The sequence below is a fragment of the Tetrahymena thermophila genome, assembly GCF_000189635.1.
Source record: "Tetrahymena thermophila SB210 genomic scaffold scf_8254371, whole genome shotgun sequence".
Classification (NCBI taxonomy): domain Eukaryota; phylum Ciliophora; class Oligohymenophorea; order Hymenostomatida; family Tetrahymenidae; genus Tetrahymena; species Tetrahymena thermophila.
The window spans coordinates 376,816-396,714 of NW_002476155.1; the positions used below are offsets into that span (position 1 = coordinate 376,816).

Below are 19,899 nucleotides of genomic sequence, written 5' to 3' on the forward strand. Positions count from 1 at the left end.
TTTCTTTTAATAAAATTCCTCTATAATTTACTTGCAGATTAAATAAAACCATAAATTAGTTCCACTTTTTATATGACTTCTTCTTTTCAGATTAAAGTTTTTTAATAGAATATATAATACTTAAGAGTAAAATTATAATATTTAACTTTTAATATATTTAATTAGTTTAGATTTTACTTAAAAAAAACACAGTTTTAAATGAAAATTAAAAAATGATTTTGTTAAAATATGTTTATATTTTTATTATTAGTATTACATTACATTTACTGAATTACACTTAATTTTAATTTTAGATATAATTTATAGAATAGAAGGAAGAGTAAGTAATAAAGAAATACTTACATATAAATTTTATATAATCATGAATTAATATCATTAATAATTAGATTTTTGATATTATTAATTTTAAAAAAACCTAATTTATATTTAAATAATTAAATAGAGCTTTTTTAATTTTTTTAAAGTTTTTTTTAAAAATAAAGTCTATCTTTTTATTTTAAATATACGATTATAGCTTTAAGCCAAAACAAAATTTAAAATAATATCTTCATTATACTTTATCATGGAAATACTAGGATTAGATTGATTGCATTTTTAAAAATAATTTTATTTTAATTACTTTTTAAACTAATTAATTAATATTTAATGTTTTATTCTTCAAATGAACTAAATTACTCATTCATAAGAGATTAAATTTTAAATAAATTGCATCAGGTGCTCGTTTTCTTAGGCTGCACACACTCTTTCTTTATCGTTTATTTACTTGTCTAGTTAATGTTTATCTTAATGAGTACCTTCTTTAACAAGTATTTCGATTTTATATTCATCATAATTAGGAAGTTCTTGTTGTAATTTTGTAATTATAGATAACCCAATTTAAGAAGCGAGATGGCAATGAGGGACAGTAGGTACCCAAATTATTTAAATGATTCCTAAATAAATTTCATTTCTTTTTTATCCGCTACTTATTTAAACTTGTTAAAAGCGAAGATTTTCTCTCTGTATGACGTTGAGATCTCCTAGTGTTTAAGGGAATTCAGGATCTCTAATAGTAGATATAATATAAAATGTATCATCTAAAATACTTTCTATCTCCTCTTAAGTTTTTAACCTCTCCATTATACTTAATTTTCAACAATAAAATTAATTTTATAGTCTGATTTATATATTATTCAACTTTTATTTTAAAAGTACTACTGTTTGCTATTCCTATGCTAATTGATTAACTAAATATTAAAATTTATATATTATAGCAATTATTGGGATATTTCCTTTAATTTAATAATTTAAGAAGAATTATAAATTTCTAAAGACTATCGATACATACAATAATTATAAACTTCATCATTTAATGACCTTTTTTTCTAAAGGATGACAACTAGAGAAATCTTTATATTAAGAAATTACATTATTATAATTATAATTATTATTTATTTTTTTTTAATGGAAAATACTTTTGCTAACAAATTTATTTTTTTGTAGATGAAATGATTGTTTGGCAATCATACCAGACAATATAACAATATAATCTTCCTAAAAACAATCTTTAATAATGGGAATAATTAATCTTCTATAAAAACCATTTAACTAGATTTTATATCTCTGAAATAATAATATTGTTTTGGAAAAGGTTTTAATTGCAAATTTCTATTTTTAAATAAATATTATATATAGTCATTTAACCAAATTTAATTTAAATATTTTCTAAACACCAAAAGCGTTTAAAATTCTTCCAACTTCAGGTTCATTTAATTGTGCAATTAATTATATTATATCATAAATTAAAAATCAGTTATCTACTATCTGAGATAATAATACATCACGTATTTTTGGGAACTATAAAATCAATTAGCTTTGAAATTTGAAATATTTAGAACATTAGGTAATTAATTAATAATAATTGAGAAAATTATAAATTATTTTTTGAAGAGATAAATTTATTGATTGATTGAAGATAACATTTTTAACAAGTTTACGAAAATGTTGATATCAATTAAATTCAAATTTTAAAATCGATTTTAAATATATTTTTTCCATATATTAATTACAATTTTGATTTTTTAAATACTTCTTTTGTATTAATAATGATAGTGTATATATTCTAGGAATTTAAAGATTTAATAAATTGTTGTGTCAAGTAACAATCCAAAAATTAAAAAAAAATATATTCATATTCAAGTATTTTTTATCATTTAGAAACTTAATTATTTTAAATTGTTAGTAAAAAAAATAAAATTAATTGAAAAATGATGTTTTATTTGGAATAATAAACATAATTAATTGTTTTTGTCAAATCTATTTAAATAAAATAATAAAATATAGTTGATTTGTAATATTTTTAATTATTAATAAGAAAAATATTGAGAAGTAACTAAGTAAGCAAGCAAGGAATTGTTGTGTTAATAAAAAAAAGCAAATAAAGGAAATTTAACATATTTTTGTTTCCGCAAATTGAAGATTCATCAAACTTCATAAATAAACAATATAAAATTTCTAGTTTAATTGTAAATTTATATAGTTTATCCTTTTAGTTGAACTAAATCTTCTAAATAAGCAAGCAAGAAATATTACAAATAAACATACATACATTAATAATTTTGACTTTATTTCTATTTAGTTATTGAGATTTAACTCTTTTAAGTATTTAAATCCAGTAGAATAAAAGTAAATTTTATATATTTAAGCTTATTTCGCCTATAATATTATTCTATAATTTTAAATCAGATAAATAAACATTATTTTAAACTATTTTTTAGGTATCTTAAAGTAAATAAATAGCTAAAAAAAGTTAGAGAAAGAAGAGTATTAATTACTTAGTTTTTAGCTAAATAATAAAATGAGCGATTAGACTACAAAAAAAATAGATAAATACTAATTTAACTTAAATCAGCGCATAGGTTCTGGATCATATGCAAATGTTTATAAAGGCGAAGATAGGGAAACTGGAAAAGCTGTTGCAATCAAAATGATTGATAGGAAAAAAATATCTTAGGAAGATTATTTAATGAACGGATTACTGCAGGAAATATAAATAATGAAAAAATTGGATTCAAATTATATTGTTAAGCTAATTGATGTACTTGAAACAAAAAATAACTACTATATTGTTTAAGAATTTTGTGATTAGGGTGATTTTAGAAATTATTTGAAGTAAAAAGGATATCTGCCTGAACAAGAAGCAAAATAAGTTTTAGTTGATATTCTTAATGGTTTTTTAGAACTGTTAAAGCATGGAATTATTCATCGTGATTTGAAGCCTGAAAACATTTTGATTTAAACAAAAAATCCTTAGGTAACGAATGAAATTTCATTTTAAATTGAGTAAAATATATTAGTTCTCAAAATACGATAAACTTTTTAGTGTATTAATCAAATTTTTATTTCGAGCAGTCTTATTGAATAATCATATCAGTTATCAGCAAAATAAATGAGTGATCAGATTTTGCTTGATTTTTTTATTAATTCTCCATAATTCGTTTTTTTCATAAAATCAAAAAAAAGCAATCAATAATTATTTTATATTTTTTACTTATTTTTATAAACTAAAATTTAGATGTAAATCATATTATTTTATTTAAATTTAGACAGGCGAAAGAATATTTAAACTTGCTGATTTTGGATTTTCTAGAACTGTAGACAATTTTAGAAGAGAGCTTTTAACCAGTCTTGTTGGAACACCTCTTTATATGAGTCCATAAATTCTCATGTTTAAAAAATACACATCCAAAAGTGATATTTGGAGTATAGGTTTGATTATGTATGAGATGCTTTACGGAAAGACTCCATGGAATGCAATTAGTTAATATTAGTTAGTAGAAATGATTAACAAATAGCCAATAAACTGGAAAAGCGAAAACATCATAAGTGAAGAGGCTATCAATTTTATGTATAAATGTCTTCAGTTAGAAGAAGAAAAGCGTATATAATGGGATGAAATTTATGCACATCCTCTGTTTGGTGATCATTTCGTTCACTTCTTAGAAAAAAATAAAAATCTTGAAGACAAAGCTTTATATTTAATTAACAACTTAAGATAAAAAATACATTCAACTAACACTGACTTAATGCAACTTTTTAAATATTTCGATTTAACAAACGATTCTAAACTTACTATTAAAGAATTTGAGTAGCTTATGAAATAGATTGATAAGGATTTGAATAGGGAAGAAATTGAATATATTTTTAACAAGTTTGATAGCGATGGAGATAACAAAATTGATTTTACTGAGTTTTAAAAATGGCTAGAGCATAACAATATTAGGTTAAGCATAAACAACAGTTAGTAAAATAGAAGAAAAATGATTGATTAGCAGCTTGATTAGGAGGTTAAGCAGCTTATTTAAAAATAATAGTAGCAACCACCTAATTTAGTGTATACACACAGCTAGTTTTCTCCTTTAGCAGCAAATTAGCCTCACATAGATATAACATCAAATAGTAAGTTTTATTAGAATCATGCAACTTAAGACAAATAAATAATTAATAATGGTAATAATGGTAACTAAATTAAACAGTAACCTTAGTAGTAAAACATAAAAGTATCACAAGCAAAATAATATGATTCAGAACCTGGTTAAAATAGTAGTGATGAATCAAAGTAAAAATAAGACATTTCTTAAAGCTAGAGAAAACTATCACCAGAGGAGAAAGCAATCTTTGCAATTGGAAAATTGAAACTTGCTATAGATCAATATAAAATTAATAACAAAGAATTATTTAATAGGTATGATAAAAGCTAGCAAGATGCAATATAATTAAGTGAATTTACAAGAATGATTAAGAAAATAGATGATAAACTTTAAGATGAAGAAATAGCAATAGCTTTTTAAAAATTCGACTATGATAATAGTGGGAAAATAACATTTAAGAAATTTGATACAACCTTAGCAAATATCGGAAATTCGATAGTTATTTAAGTTAAGTAAAAGTAAAAATAAACATCCTCATAAAAATCATTGTCAGATGTTAAAGATAATTTTTCATAGCCAGATTCAGAGAAAAAGTAAAGCCACCAAAAAAGTAATAGTGGAGCAAGTACAGATAGCAATAAAGAATATCAATAGTTTTCAAGTGCTCCAACAAGAAGTAATATTTTAGAATAATTAATTTATTTTTTTTAAAATACAATTCAATATTTTTGAAATAGCTTCTAATAATTGAAGAGAACTTAAAAGACAGAGTAATTATCTCAACATTTATTTCAATTAAAATCATCAGATAAATATAAGTATAATGGATGGATGATAAATTATGATATTTATATGCCACTAGGCTTTTAGCAGTTTAGCTCTTTATATAAAAATAAATCAATCTTAAATTTAAAAGATGTAATGTAATTATTATAAAATATAGATTAATTAGTAAGCATATGTGTATGTGTATATCCTTTAGTTATGAAAGTAAACAATATATAAAATATTTATAATTCATTTAGTAAGCAGACAATTTATTATATTTACATTAAAAATTTCTAATTCTATTTATCTACTGCAATCTTGATATCTATCAAAACAATATCTAAGAATATTTTTTTAAAGTTTGTTTTAACTCAATTAAAATAAAACAATTTTTATTTAAATTGTACTTTATTTTTTGTTTTCTGATTTTATTTGGTAAATAAACATTAAAAAAATTTATATAATTTTATTTTGTTTACTTTTATAAAATAAAAATAAAAATCAATTAGGAACTTTTTAAAATAAAATATTATCGATTTTAAATTAAATATGATTAAAAGATTGATTTATATTAACAAATAAATATTTATATATATATATAAATTTATATCAGAAAAAAATCAATATTTTTATTTACATATATTATTAAAGATGAAAGAAAATAAAGCAGTTAGTTATTTTAACCTTAATTTAATAAATTAAAAAAATTTTTAAATATTTTTTTAGATTTATTAAGTTTAGATATAATTAATTGATTATAAATCAAAGATAAGTGGAGAATTTACCAAACCTTCAGAACATTTGATTAAATGTTAAAAGTTATTTTTAGTTGTTACTTATTTATTTAGATTTAATAGTAATATGAACAATAATAATAGAGTAAATGATTGATTGATTGAAACAGAACATATAATAAAAAATTATGAATACTTTATAATCTAAGAGTGTTATAAGTAATTTGTGGTGTTAATAGTTGTTATTATTGTTATTGATACTTTATTAATAGTATTAGATAACATAAATTAATAGTTGTGTTCTAATTCCTAAATATAAATATATATATATGTATGTTATTATTTACAAATATTTTTTATTTGTCTTTGATTCTTTTTTTTGGTTGCTTATAAGATTTTTTCATAATTTTCTTTTTGTAGATGTGAATTATTTTCAACAAACAATTAAAATCACTTATTCTTTAAATATTTATCCCACTTAATTTAGTAAGTTGTGATTCCTGGATGTTTGCTCACAAAATGCTTATGAGGTTATCTACCCATTTCATTTCTATTTGTAGTTAAATAGTGTTTTTTATCAAAGCTATTCCTATCTCCAATCTCTATAACACTTCTATTTACGTAGTATTATTTAAAATCTTGAGAAGGCAAACGTGAGCGTTAAGCATTTGGATTGTATGGCTCCAACGGTTTACTAGAGCCCATACCTGCATGACTCAAAGCTCTTGTACGATAAGCTTCTGTATTTGTTGAAGTTTTATATAAGGATTTGTTCATAATGGTCTCAGCTGTGCTAGCCAAGTTGGCAGCAGTTAAAGGGCGTGCATAGAAAGGTACTGCTTCGTAGTCATTTCCTTTTCTTTTTACAAAGGAACATGTAGAGATTCTATTTTCATTGAAAATATCAGCTGATTTTTCTCTCTTATGATCTCCATTGAATTATAAAGCAACAGAATAGCCTTAATTCAAAGTATTTTACATATTTTCTATTTACTTAGCTGATTAAATTGATTAAGCACGCTGACGTTTGACCCAATATCCATTATCTAAACCCCTAGAGTATTTACTCATCTGAAATATATCGATTTCTAACTATTTTTTTGTTTTTTGCTTGCTATAAATAACTAATATTTTTTTTTTTGCACAACGGAATATTTTTACTTTCTCTTAAATGTATTTATACTTAATTATATTTATTAAGAAAAATATTGATTGCAAATTTTTAATCAAAACTTCATAATCCTTTATATGATATATGTATTAATGATTGATAAAAAAGATGATATTGTATGTAATTTTGGTGAAATACCCCAATTCACCATCCACTTTAGCCTTAACTTTTTTCCATATTTATTTGGTAAAGAAATTTTATAAGCAAAAGTATTAATTTATTTATTGGTTATTATGCAGTTAGGTTTTTTATTATAAATAAATCGTTCGTTCGTTACTTATAATTTTTAAGATTTCTCTCTATTTTTATAAAATTTAAGCATATTTCTCAAACTCTCAATTTTAAAAATCCTCTTAGAAAATTAAAATGATATTTGGAAATCTTTTATTTATTTATAAGAAAGATAAAATTAAAAATTTTTATTTTTTGAGATTTATTAAACAACAAAGTTTATCTAACTCCAACTAAGATAAAAATAAACAATAAATTTACTAATTATTAATAATATTTTTTAATTGTTTTTTTTTATTTGACTATGATTAAAGTAAAGCTAATAAATACTTGCAGTTAAAAAAATTTTTAATAATATAAGAAGGGAATAAAAGACTTAAAAGTGTCTTAAAGAAAAATTGCAATTTGATACCTTAAAATAAACTAAAGAATTTTTTAATACAAAATCCAATTATAACAAAGAAAGATTTGAAAGTTTAGAGACTATAATTACTCTAATAGGAAATAAATTTAAGCTATTATTCAAAAAATATACTTTACATGTTAAATTTATTAATATTGTTATATTAAAACTCATAAAAATCCATAAAATAATAAATTTATTATTTTTTTAAGTTCTAATTTAAAAAAAATTAAATTTTTATGATCACAGATTTTAAAAATAAATTAAAGTATTTTATAAAAAATCTAAAATCCGTTATTTACTATTTCAAGCTATAAGATAAAAATTGGAATTATTAATAAGAAAAAATTAAAAGTTTAATTTAAGTTTTTTTTGCATACATTCTACATAAATAATTTAAATAATTGCATACATGAAGCTGTTATTGGTTCTGGTTTATTTGTTAAAATAGTTAAGGTATTAATTTATAAACAATTTAATATCAAATATGTTTTATAAAGAAGTTAAATTAAAATAAATTTTTTGCAAAATGATTAATTAATTTATTTATAGATATAGTTTTAAATTATGTGAAAAAAGATACATTATTTATTTACTTACTAAGTTTTTTTATGGTTATTTTCAATGATTACTGGATAAACTCATTAGAGAATAAAATACTCCTAAGCAAGCTGAAATTACAAATATAAGGCAAATAGTTATGCCGAAAATTATTCTGTACCATTATACTTTAAAGTATCTCATATATACTAATTAGGGAATAACAAACTGAAGTATTATAGAACCAAGAGAACCTACTAAAGATATGATTTTAGCTAGCTTATATGTTGTTAAACTTAACATAAATATGCTAACAATTAGTACATATCTAATGGCATAGCGTTTTAAAAGTGCTAGAGATTGATCAAAGAAATTCTTATATTCGCTCATTTCATACTTTTCAACACTAAAAATTTCATCCTTAAAACACTTAAGATTCTCATAAATTTAAACAACTACATAGAATTTTAGAGGATAAGATAAAAGTACAGAAATTGTGTACATTAATCTAACACAAAAGCCTATAATTGTCTAAGGAGCAAAATTAAGGAGGACTATATCTTCTGTATATTCTCCTATGGCAAGTTATGTTACTATACCAAATACTAAATACATTAAGCATGTTAATATTGTTGAAGTATAAAATACTGGAATAAAATTATTAGGATTTTCCATACTATTTCTTATGTTAAGAGCTATTCCCATTACCTAAAAACTATAGACAGATATTCCTACTGCAAGAAAGAAATTATCTGTCTTCCAAAGATCATTTTCACTTCTTTAGACTCCTCCAGTTCCTAAAATCAAGCTAAAGTCTAGATAAAGCATCCATAAAACGGCTATTAACCCCACAAGAAATCCTACTAAATTTGTTTACCAAAAAAGGGTTATATTGTTGACTGTTGAGAGTGGAAGAATTATCGTAAAAGCAAATAAAGCTCCTATTAAATGAGCCTATTCATTTGTTATTTTATTGCTCCACTATTCTTGTATGATACCTGAAATGTAGATCTCAAAAAATATAATATATGATATGCATGATCCTAAATTTGCGATTGTACTAAATATCCTACAACTCAATTATCCTGGAACTCCAAATATTTTAAAGGCTAATTCTGTTATAGTTGTTGTTTACTTAACTTATGAGGGATCAACTTTCGATTAAATGTCTAAGTGCACAGCCATAATTAAATGTATAGAATATATTGTCATAGCAGCTGTGAATATAATAAGTAAACTACCTAAAATAAAACCTGTTAAGTAAAACATGTAAGGCAATGCGAGGATACCAACGCTAAAAAAGTATTTTCCAATCAAAAGAAAGGCTTCAAAATTTGTAGATTTTTATTTATTATCCATTCTAGTATATTGCTTCTTCATCATTAAATTGTTTTTGTTAAAATTGGCTATTTTAGGTGTTTTATTATCTTCATCTACCATTTCTGTTTCAACAATTATGTCTATAGAATTAAAAGATGAATCATAAAACTATGAATGTTAGTGGTGAGTGATATTAAATTCATCCTTCAATTCTTTGAATGATTTAAATGAGTGTTATGACTCAGAAACTTCATTTTTAAAAACTCCTTAGCTAGATTTGGAAGGAGAAAATTGTATTAATGAAGTGCTAAAGACTTAATCAGTCTAATTCAATTTAAATTAAACCACTTATTTCATTGTACTAAAATAAATTTGAAGTAAATTATTTTCAATTTTATCTTATTAATCAAGTAATATGATTATTTTATTATTCTACAAACTTTTTAGTATTTTGTAATCAAAATATTTAATTAATTTTCTGATTTTTTTTGTTTTTGTATCAAAATTTTTTAAATTTATTTAAATGCTTTTAAACTGATAATTTATTTACATTTACTAATATGTTTTTTCTATTTTAAAAAGCTGGAAAATTCATTTCAATAAAAATGAATATTTTTATCTCTATGCAATGAACATTAATTGGTCTAAAAAAGTAATTCAGGTGAGTTGATAGGTTGGATAGAAATGAATAATTTCTTTTACTTTTAACAAAATAGTTTTTATTATTATACAGGCATATTTTGACAGGTAAAATGACATATTTTTTTAATACCCCTGCATGTAATTGTAATGAATCCATATAACTTTCATAATTAGAGTAAATTTATTTAGTTAAAATCTTATCCGTATCTCAAATTACACAATAAATAAATAAATAACTTGTATGAATCTTCTTTCTTCATAATAAGAAAGCTTTTTACATTTTAAAAAAGATAATTTTTTTAATATTTAATGATGCTTCATCTAATTCTTGAAATTTAAATTATAAATCAAAAATAAATTAACTTTAAAAAATGATTTATATATATATATATTAACTAATTATGATTAAATTTAAAATTTATTTTAAATAAATATTTATGAAAAATAAAAAAAATATATCACTAATATCTAAAAAGAATTCAAAATATTTTTTAGTGAGTTAAGCTAAAAATTTATATCGTTTTTAAGAAAAATATTCACAAACACAAGAATCAAATAGTATTTTAATAATTTTATAATTTCTTTTAATTCTAAACAAATTTTTATTTGAAATTAATTTAAATCTTATTTAATGAAGATTTTTAACTTTAAAATGAGTTCTATAAAAATATTTAGCATACCTTTTTTAACAGATATATTTAATTATTAAATTTTATAATCACAGAAAATTAAATGATTAAATTTGAGAAATCTAAGTAGTTGCCTACTTCATAAAATAAGATAATAAAAATTTTATTGTATAAAAAAAATGAATTATCTAATTACTTCAGAAGCAAAATTTATTTTAATGGTTTAATGTTTTTTAACTCCAAATTATTTTTTTTGAAAAAATAATTTAATAAATATTAATAAAAAATATTAGAAACATATACATATAATCAATAACTATTTTATAGCAGATAACCTATCAATTTTAAAGCTAATACTTACTTGCATATAGATAGCTAAGAAAGATTTGGATTAAATCTATATCAAATAACTTTAAAGATATAAAAAATTTAAAGAGCAAATATATATTAAATTTTACTTATTTTAATAAATATTATTTTAGAATGGTTAATTATAAAAAATTTGATCTTTAAATTAACAGATATTAAAAAATACAAAAAATAATAAATAGAGCTGTTTTTTATATTTAATTTACTCGAAACATTTGTTTAAAAATGCACGATTAACAAGTATAATTAACCTTTTATGATTTATTATTCTTGTTATCAAAATAATTAAGATATTCTTTAATAATTTTTTTATCTATGTAATTTTTAAAGAATAAATAAAAAATTCTAAAATAGAGACCAAAATGTATCTTTACTTAAATTCTTTATCAGAATGATTTAATCTAGATTAGATATGTAGATATTAATTAGGTAATGATGCATTTATTAATAAAATTAAATGAATATTGATTATTTATCATTTTTATTTATATTTGGCTTGCTAGAAAATTTTTCGTATCAAAAATAAAATCAGTAAATAAAAAAAGCTATCAAATAAATATTCCAGCAAAAAAAAATTGAATTAAAATTAATTGAGTAAATGAAAAACTCTATTTTTCCAAATGATTTAAAAAATTCTTTATGAAAATATTCAAAAAAAAAGGTAATTTTAATAAAAGGATTAATAATAACTTGAATAAAGACAATTTTGATGATGTCTTATAAGGGAAATAAAAAATACAAATCATAATAATACAATTAAATAGCTCTTTTGTAAATTAAAAGACCTTTTAATTGCTTTTGATCAGATTAAAAGCTAATTAATTTATCAAAATCAATAAAAAAGTTTCCAGTATTTAGAAATATTAAGTTCTACATAAATATTTGTTTATTTTATAATTTCATTTAATTAAAAAATACGAATTTTCTTCTTAATTTTATATATAAAGATTGAATTTGTATTTTTACCATAATATTATAAAATTAAAGTTAAAAAATAATTATGAATTCTTATTTAAGTTAGATGCTCTTAAAAGGTTCTTTTAAATAATCTATGATCTGAAAGCAGATATTACTTGCTAATCATATATGATTTGTTAAATTATTGTAAGTAAATACTTTCTTTTGACTTTTATTAAAATATCTAGATAAAATAATTAAAGTTTTCTTATCAATCCTATCTAGATTTTATTAAAAATTTGATAAATTTTTAAAATCTTAATTAAACTGAGATGACAAGAGTAACAAAAAAGTTTTTATTTGAAATAGTTTGATAGTGCAGAAACCATTTCATATAGATTATTATATATATATATTTCTAATGGAAATATAATTTTTTGTTTTAAAATATTTGAGTTATCAATAGTAGTTATTTGAATAATTAGCTAAGAACAAAAAGACCAAAAATTTGTATTATTTACTTTTAATTTAAAAAGAAAATATAAGCAATAAAATTTAACATACCACAATATCTAATCAGTAGTTCAATTTCAGAAAGGGCATACTTAAACTAAAATTCCATTTAATATAAACTGATATAATTTCACAATAATTACTCTAACTAAGAATTAAATCAAATAAATGCTATTATCTGACTTTTAATTTATAAAAAGCTCTGATAATTTTGATTACATAAATAGAAATATGTGATAATTATTGAGCAATTAAATACTTTAAGATTTTAGATGTATTAATTTCCATAAACTATTTATAGTTTAGCTTTGATTAAAAGTTATGGTGATTCAAATATTATACTAATATTTGACCTTGTGGTAATTATTGTAAATATATTATATATAATTGCTTATGAAAGAAAGAAGAGCGAACGAACGAATGAATGAATGGGATTTGTTTGATTTAATTATACGAAGTATTAATAAATAATATATAGTAATGATTGAAAAGCGATTAATTAATTAATAAGTTTTATATATTAGTTTAGTTAATAATTTTTATATAGTAGTAATAAATATTGATTATAAAGATTTGATTAGCCTGTAAAGGTTAGCTAGTTTTTAAGATTAGGATTTTAGATTAAATTATTATTTTATATTTTTACTCATTTAATTTAGTTTGCCAACCAATCGATTGACTGATCAATAAATAAATAAATCAATCAGTCAATCAATTAGAGGAAATCTACAATTTTAAATTAAAATATTCTTCAATGACTGAGTTTTATATTATAATAGTATTTTGCATGTTCTCATCACTATAACTTTTGAAAACATTGATTTCTTTGTTCATACGATGTTGTTTGAGTATTTTTTGATTCAAATTATCAAATTGCTATCTCACTTTTTATAGCTCGTTTATGCATTAATTTACTTAGCGGGAAATATCAGCGCTGTACTAAGCACAAAGGTTTTTTTTTATATATGTTTCAGCTTATCTAACTAGGTATAAGTCAGATTAAAAGCAAAAAACTTGATCTCCTCCTTCATAGTAGTTTATTAAGTGAGGTATCTCTACACAGTCAAAGAGTTTGATTCTTAAATGTGTAATTTATTTCATAATTTTTTCATACTCTTCACTTATCTGAGAGGCATTCATTTTATTTAAATTTTTTTTGTTTTTTGATTTTATTTTTAAATAATAATATATAGTCAAAAGGAGTACCTAGCTATTAATATTGCATTACATAACTCCTATTAATTAAAATTTAAAAATTTTTCTTTTTAATTGATCATTGAATTGATAGTGAAAGAGGTAAATTAATTAATTCAAATTATTAGTTATTATTCATTTATTTTAATTTGTAGGGGTGTAAAGATCATTTCAAAATGAAAAATATCAGTTTTGTTATAATTTCAAAAAGTAATTACTGATTATTTACAATAAAACTAAGGAAGATAAGCAGCCTTAAGTTTTAAAATAACATTAATAAAAAAAACTATCCAATTTTCAATTTTTTTGCTCTAGAAAAAAATAATTCAATTTACTTTTTAACTTCTTACCCATCTCATTTAAATAAATCACCAGATTACTAGATCAACGTTGTTTATTGATTTAAATTTGTAAAGAAAAAAAAGGCACTCAAGCAAACAAATTAAATGAATAAAAATTAAAAAAATATTTCTAAATTATATAAAGACTTAGCCATTCCAAGTTTACATTTCTATTTTTTATTAACCTATTCATGATGCTTAAACGCAGAAGACCACAACTTATAAAAACTTTGATATTTATGTAATTAGATGATCAAATATAACAATTTTTTTTTAATCAAGCAGTAAAAATCTAATGAATTTAATTTTACAATAAATTATTAATAAGCTTACAAAAACAAAATTTGATGAGTGAGTCATAAAATTTAAAATAATGTTTACTATGTTCAATTAATGACTCAAAAACAATTTAAATTTTCATTAAATCAAAAATATTTACATCTTTTTTTCAAGCGTAATAATAACCATTAATTAATTTATTCTTTTTCAGGAAATTATTGAAAAATATTTAAGATGGAATTTTAAAATTATAATTCTCATACAATGAATGGTTTCTAATTGCAACATTACAAATCAATTTTTTTAATCAATTTCCTAATTTTTAATCATCCAAATTCATTAGAAATCAATTTTCTTTATTAAATTTTTAATCTTTACATATTAACAGTAAGATTTTGATGGTTCGTTTCTTAATCTAATTCTAATCAATTAGTTAATTAATCAAGTCAGTATGGCTTTTACGTTAAAAACAATCCTAAAAAGAAAAATCACAGAATAAGGACATGAGTAAAAATGCAAATGTAATTGATAATAAATAAATAAAATATTTTTAAAATCTTAAAATTGATAACTAAAACTATATTTCTAAAAAATAGCATATAATTGAAATCTATTTTAAATTAAGGGAATATAAATAATTTATAAAGCAAATAAATACTTTTTCCCTTGATTTCCTTTTATATAAAAAGAGGTTAAAATTAAAATTTTTCTTAACTATGGTAAAATAAATTATTAAAAGATTACTGATCATCTAAGCGTTTAAGGCAATTAAGTTAAAATTTCATTTCAATTACAAATGAATAGTAATACAGCCTAACTGATAAGCATTAAAATATGACAAAAAATTTTACATTTAATCACATGTTTGAGTAGGCAGATATATTTTAGCAGCAGCAAAAATTATACCAGTAAATAAAAAATGAGTACACTTTTTCTAAGTAATCTCCATTTATTTAATAAAAAACACAAAGATATCTTAAAAAAATTAAACAAAGGATAAAAGTAAAAATGAAGCTTTTCTAGTGAAAGTAATTAACAAAAAGCACCTATTTTTTTAATAATGAATAAATATTTTTTATCAATCTGTCAATCAATCAATCTATATATTATATTCAAGATTAATATTTATTTAGTAAGTACTACTTTGCTTCAAAATTTAAAAATAGATTACTAAATAAATAGATATAAAATAAAAAGCTTTACTTTAGCTTTTTAAAACAATTTATTAAAAATACATACTAACTAATTAATTAAATTCTTCATTCATTCATTAACTTTATTTTAATTTTTATAACTCTAGGTATATTTCTTCATACTTTTGCTTCCACATATTTCTCTCTTTTTCTGTGTCTTCTAACTATTTCTTTAGCCTAATCACCTCTTCTGACTCTTTTTATAGTGACATCTAGCTATCTATACCCATCCTATCGCCTCCTGGCTTTCTAAGTACTGCACTTTTTATTGAACTAGAGTAATACGAAGATTAATTTGATGGAGAAGGCGACATCTTTCTGTAACTCGATCCACTTCTCATTTCCATTTTGTATTTATCCATATCGTTTTATTCAAATAAATGTTTGAATGATTGCTTTTTAATCAAACGCTGAGAACCATTAATTTCTGAACCTTGCTAAATATTAGAAGTGTATTATGATTATCCTTATTTTAACTGACTACTGTTGATAAATTAGTTATTATTATTATTGTTGTTGTTGTTAACATTGAAACTGCTACTATTAGAGCTAAATTATGATTAGTGATGATTGCCTCTGTAATCAGGATTAGGAGTGGGTGTGCTAAAATTATTTCCTTCATTTCTTTTATAGCTATTTTGTTAATTATATTTTTCCTCTTCTTCAATATCTTCTTAATTATATGTAGGTCCGAAGCGAGAACTACCTTATTCTATAACTTAATCACTATTCTACTTTAAATTTTGATTATAATTTTTGTTGTACTCATTGAAATTTTGATTTTCATCATTTTAATTAGTTGGACTCATACTGCTTTGAGTTCTTAGAGGTCTTATAATTATAGTATATTTACGTTTTATTTCTTCAAAAAGTATAGACTTCTACTTATAAGCTTAAATGTCTGCCAAAAAATTATCAGAAAATTCACTTTCATTGAAAAGACGAGTTAAATGCTACTCGAAAGAGGGAGAACTTTCTATGTGTTGAGCCTTTTCAATTAAAACTTTAAAGTCATTGCTAAATTATTTTATTTCTGCTAAATTCTAGTTAAATTATTCGACATTCAATTATTCGCTCAACAAATTTACTCTAATACTCTCCTTTACCTTTTAAAACTACACTAGAACCTACACTAATATTTTAGAAAATTCTCCTGAACGAGTGATATTTAAGTTCAATCCTGTTAAATAACTCTTAATCTGTATAACTTGTTAAGGTATGCTTGTATTTGAGCCTTGTTGTTAATTTTATTGTATCTATGTAAGAGATGGGTTTTTTTAAGACGTGCTATTCCTTTGGCTGGAATTTATATTACCTTGAGATATTTATGATTATCTTTTTTCATTCTCTTCTTTAAAATAATTGAGCTATTCAGGAAAGGTAACTCCTATTTAAACCAATTACTGATAAATTTCTGAATACATAGTATTTGGGAACCAATTAGACCAGACTAGTAGGCATTCTAATACTAATCTAAAGAAACTATTTCCCAAAATTGCCAATTCATTTGAAGGTTTGTCACCAAAATAAAATTTACCTCTATCTTCTTCTTTTTTTTCTTTATCAAATTAAGCTGAAATAAACATCTCTGGTAAAATTCTTTCTGCTATTAGTTCTTAATAATCTTTCCTTTAAGCTGATTTATCGAGTGTTTCTTTAACAAAACGTATGCTATTTAGTAAAACCATAGGTTTTTCATCCCTCTATCTTTAAAGGCATTCTTAAATAACCTAGGACATAACTAGCATAGTTTTCATATCTCCCTAGTTTATTGCTTGCTTATAAGGCTTCGCAGATTTTTTATATTGCTCAGGATTAGAGAGCATGTTAACTATTGAATTTGGATCTAAATCCATCATTTTTCTGATTGATTACCCTTTTTTATTTATCTTATAAAACTATTGAAATATATCAAACTAATTTTATTTTTTTTCTGTTAATTAAATATTTAACTAATTAGTTGTTTTTATTTTTATAAATAAGGATTATTAAAATTCCAAAGTCTTTAATAACTAACAAATTTTTCTGAGTTCTCATCTTATTCATAACTTAGTATATGTATTTTTTTATTTATTTAGAAATAAATTTGATTGTATTAAATTTTAAAAGATTTAAAAAATGTTTTTTAAAATTTTTAAATAATATTTTCGATTACAAACTAGTTTCAAAATAAGATAATATAATTTATATTTTTATCTAACATTAATATCAAATTTTATATTTTAAAGACTTTATTTAATTAGGAAAAAAAATCATTCAATTCAAATAAAAAATGTTTAAATGATAATTTAAATTTGAATTACACCTATTAAAATTTGATTATTTTATTATAAAATTGTTAGTATAAATTAATAATATAGTTTGCAGTAGTTTAAGCAAAATGATAAAAAACAAAATTATTATATTTTAAAGTAGATATATATTGATTGTGTTTGTGTTAAATAATAAAAAAGAAAACAAATTAATTGTAAAATATTCATAGATCGACCTTAAAAAATAATTGATAAATTTTATTATTAATTATTTTATCTAAATTAATTGAAAAAATACAAATAAATAAATAAAATATTGCATAAAGCAGTAAAATCTATACAATTTTCATAAATATAATTTGTTAACAAAATATTTTATGGAATTTAAACAATTTAATTATTTTTTAAACTCCTTTCTACTTTGGCTAAAACTTTTCAGCTGTAATGTAATTTATTCTATACTAATTTTTTATCATTTAGAGCCTTTTTTTTGAACTAAGAAAGAATAAATGAAATAAAAACCAGTGTATTAAATTTAAACAACTATTTAAGGTATCAAATATTTTAATTTGAAAATGTTTTATCTTTATTTTGTTAAATGGAATATATATTTTTTATCTTTATCTAATGGTTTAAGTTATTTTTATTTATTTATTGATTAGAGCTTCAAGCATTTCGTTAATATCTCTGATAAATATAGTTATTTTTGAATTCAAAAGAATAACAATTACAACAACGAAATTAAATAAAAGAGTAAAAATAAATAAATCAATCATTCAATCTTATTATAATCCATAGTAGCTTCATTTATATCAACTCTTATTTAATACAAATTAATTATATTATCAAAACAAATATCAGTAAACTATCAATAATAAAGCAGCTGCTTAATATTTTATTATTTCAATATTTTCTATTGTGAGAATCATATTCAATTTGAATTTCAATATAATCTCCTATCATAAATTAGAAATTAGCTAAAGTTTATTGCTCGTCTTTTCTATCTTTACTGCTTAAATCTTAGTCATAAATCATTCCTAGTTTTTTTGTAACCCATTTATTATTTTTAGGATCTTAATAAATAGAATTCAAATAAAATCTTAAATTCTTAACATCGCTTGGAATTTTTATTTATGATCTACTTAATTCTATTATATTTCTCAGTGTATCATCTTTCCTAAATATTTGCAAAAATAAATAAATAAATATTCGATATGGGTATATTAATTTATTGAAAGGTTATAAGCATTTTAAGCTTTATATCTATTATTTTACACAACCTCTATAAAAATGTTAAAATCTGCCATAAAAAATCTATTACCATGCATAGACATTTATAGAATTATATTTCTTTAGCGCAGTGCCATCTTCAAAGTATTTTAAACTTTTATAAAAAGATTAAAAATATATATTTTTTAAAACAATTGAAAGCTTTAAGTAGATATTTGAAAATAAGTTAAAATAATTTACTCTAATGAGTTATTTTCTACAGGGAATACGCGTATTAAAAATGGACAGACCTTTATTATTTAAAAGAATATTTAACTCAGTCTAAATCTAGACAAATTTCTAAAAATTATTATCTAATTTATAAAAATAATAATTCAAAATTTTACTTCGTTTCTGTTAACTTAGTGCTATTGTTGCATTCTTTATTGCTTCATCTTATATAAATTTAGTTCGAAATGAATTTTGCTTGAATAGAGATACTTATTTATAAGCAATTATAATTATATAAAATATTTTTCTTTTCTAAAAAGTTTTTTTCTAAATTTGTAAAAAGAAAGTTTTTAAAAATTAATTATTATGAATTAATTAATTTTTTACTTAAATTGTATTACATTATAATTAACATGAAACAATAAATCAATTATCAATAAATATTTATAATTTATTTTTTAAAAGATGAAATCATATAAAAATCATTTAAATCTAAACAAATTTTCAAACAATTTTAATTCTTTTTGGATCAAAAATTATACTAAGAACTAAATAAGCTATTTGCTAAACAATT

General features: G+C 21.0%; 7 protein-coding genes across 7 annotated transcripts; 1 reads left to right on the forward strand and 6 right to left on the reverse strand. All coding sequences in view use genetic code 6, as the record gives it.

Moving 5' to 3' along the window:
• Positions 1 to 675: 675 nt before the first annotated feature.
• TTHERM_00467990 (MIP18 family protein FAM96A, putative) lies at positions 676 to 1,119 on the reverse strand (the record flags this gene model as incomplete). Its single annotated transcript, XM_001025094.1, has 1 exon — positions 676 to 1,119. The coding sequence occupies one exon, from the start codon at positions 1,117 to 1,119 to the stop codon at positions 676 to 678; it is 444 nt and encodes a 147-aa protein (XP_001025094.1).
• Positions 1,120 to 2,836: 1,717 nt separating this feature from the next.
• Positions 2,837 to 5,160, forward strand: TTHERM_00468000 (kinase domain protein; the record flags this gene model as incomplete). The annotated part of the gene is made up of 3 exons (XM_001025095.2): positions 2,837 to 3,292; positions 3,585 to 5,085; positions 5,147 to 5,160. The coding sequence occupies 3 exons, from the start codon at positions 2,837 to 2,839 to the stop codon at positions 5,158 to 5,160; spliced, it is 1,971 nt and encodes a 656-aa protein (XP_001025095.2).
• A 1,201-nt stretch (positions 5,161 to 6,361) lies between these two features.
• TTHERM_00468010 (hypothetical protein) lies at positions 6,362 to 6,982 on the reverse strand (the record flags this gene model as incomplete). The annotated part of the gene is made up of 1 exon (XM_001025096.3): positions 6,362 to 6,982. One exon carries the CDS (start codon positions 6,980 to 6,982, stop codon positions 6,362 to 6,364), a length of 621 nt encoding a protein of 206 aa, XP_001025096.1.
• A 1,355-nt stretch (positions 6,983 to 8,337) lies between these two features.
• On the reverse strand, positions 8,338 to 9,933 carry TTHERM_00468020 (transmembrane amino acid transporter protein; the record flags this gene model as incomplete). Its single annotated transcript, XM_001025097.2, has 1 exon — positions 8,338 to 9,933. The coding sequence occupies one exon, from the start codon at positions 9,931 to 9,933 to the stop codon at positions 8,338 to 8,340; it is 1,596 nt and encodes a 531-aa protein (XP_001025097.2).
• Positions 9,934 to 13,337: 3,404 nt separating this feature from the next.
• Positions 13,338 to 13,766, reverse strand: TTHERM_00469030 (hypothetical protein; the record flags this gene model as incomplete). The annotated part of the gene is made up of 1 exon (XM_001025099.1): positions 13,338 to 13,766. The coding sequence occupies one exon, from the start codon at positions 13,764 to 13,766 to the stop codon at positions 13,338 to 13,340; it is 429 nt and encodes a 142-aa protein (XP_001025099.1).
• Positions 13,767 to 15,707: 1,941 nt separating this feature from the next.
• Positions 15,708 to 17,615, reverse strand: TTHERM_00469040 (hypothetical protein; the record flags this gene model as incomplete). The annotated part of the gene is made up of 1 exon (XM_001025100.2): positions 15,708 to 17,615. Exon 1 carries the CDS (start codon positions 17,490 to 17,492, stop codon positions 15,708 to 15,710), a length of 1,785 nt encoding a protein of 594 aa, XP_001025100.2. The 5' UTR covers positions 17,493 to 17,615.
• A 1,173-nt stretch (positions 17,616 to 18,788) lies between these two features.
• On the reverse strand, positions 18,789 to 19,549 carry TTHERM_00469050 (Sin3 associated protein (SAP18) protein; the record flags this gene model as incomplete). Its single annotated transcript, XM_001025101.3, has 4 exons — positions 18,789 to 19,062; positions 19,207 to 19,269; positions 19,356 to 19,405; positions 19,502 to 19,549. The coding sequence occupies 4 exons, from the start codon at positions 19,547 to 19,549 to the stop codon at positions 18,789 to 18,791; spliced, it is 435 nt and encodes a 144-aa protein (XP_001025101.2).
• Positions 19,550 to 19,899: the final 350 nt, after the last annotated feature.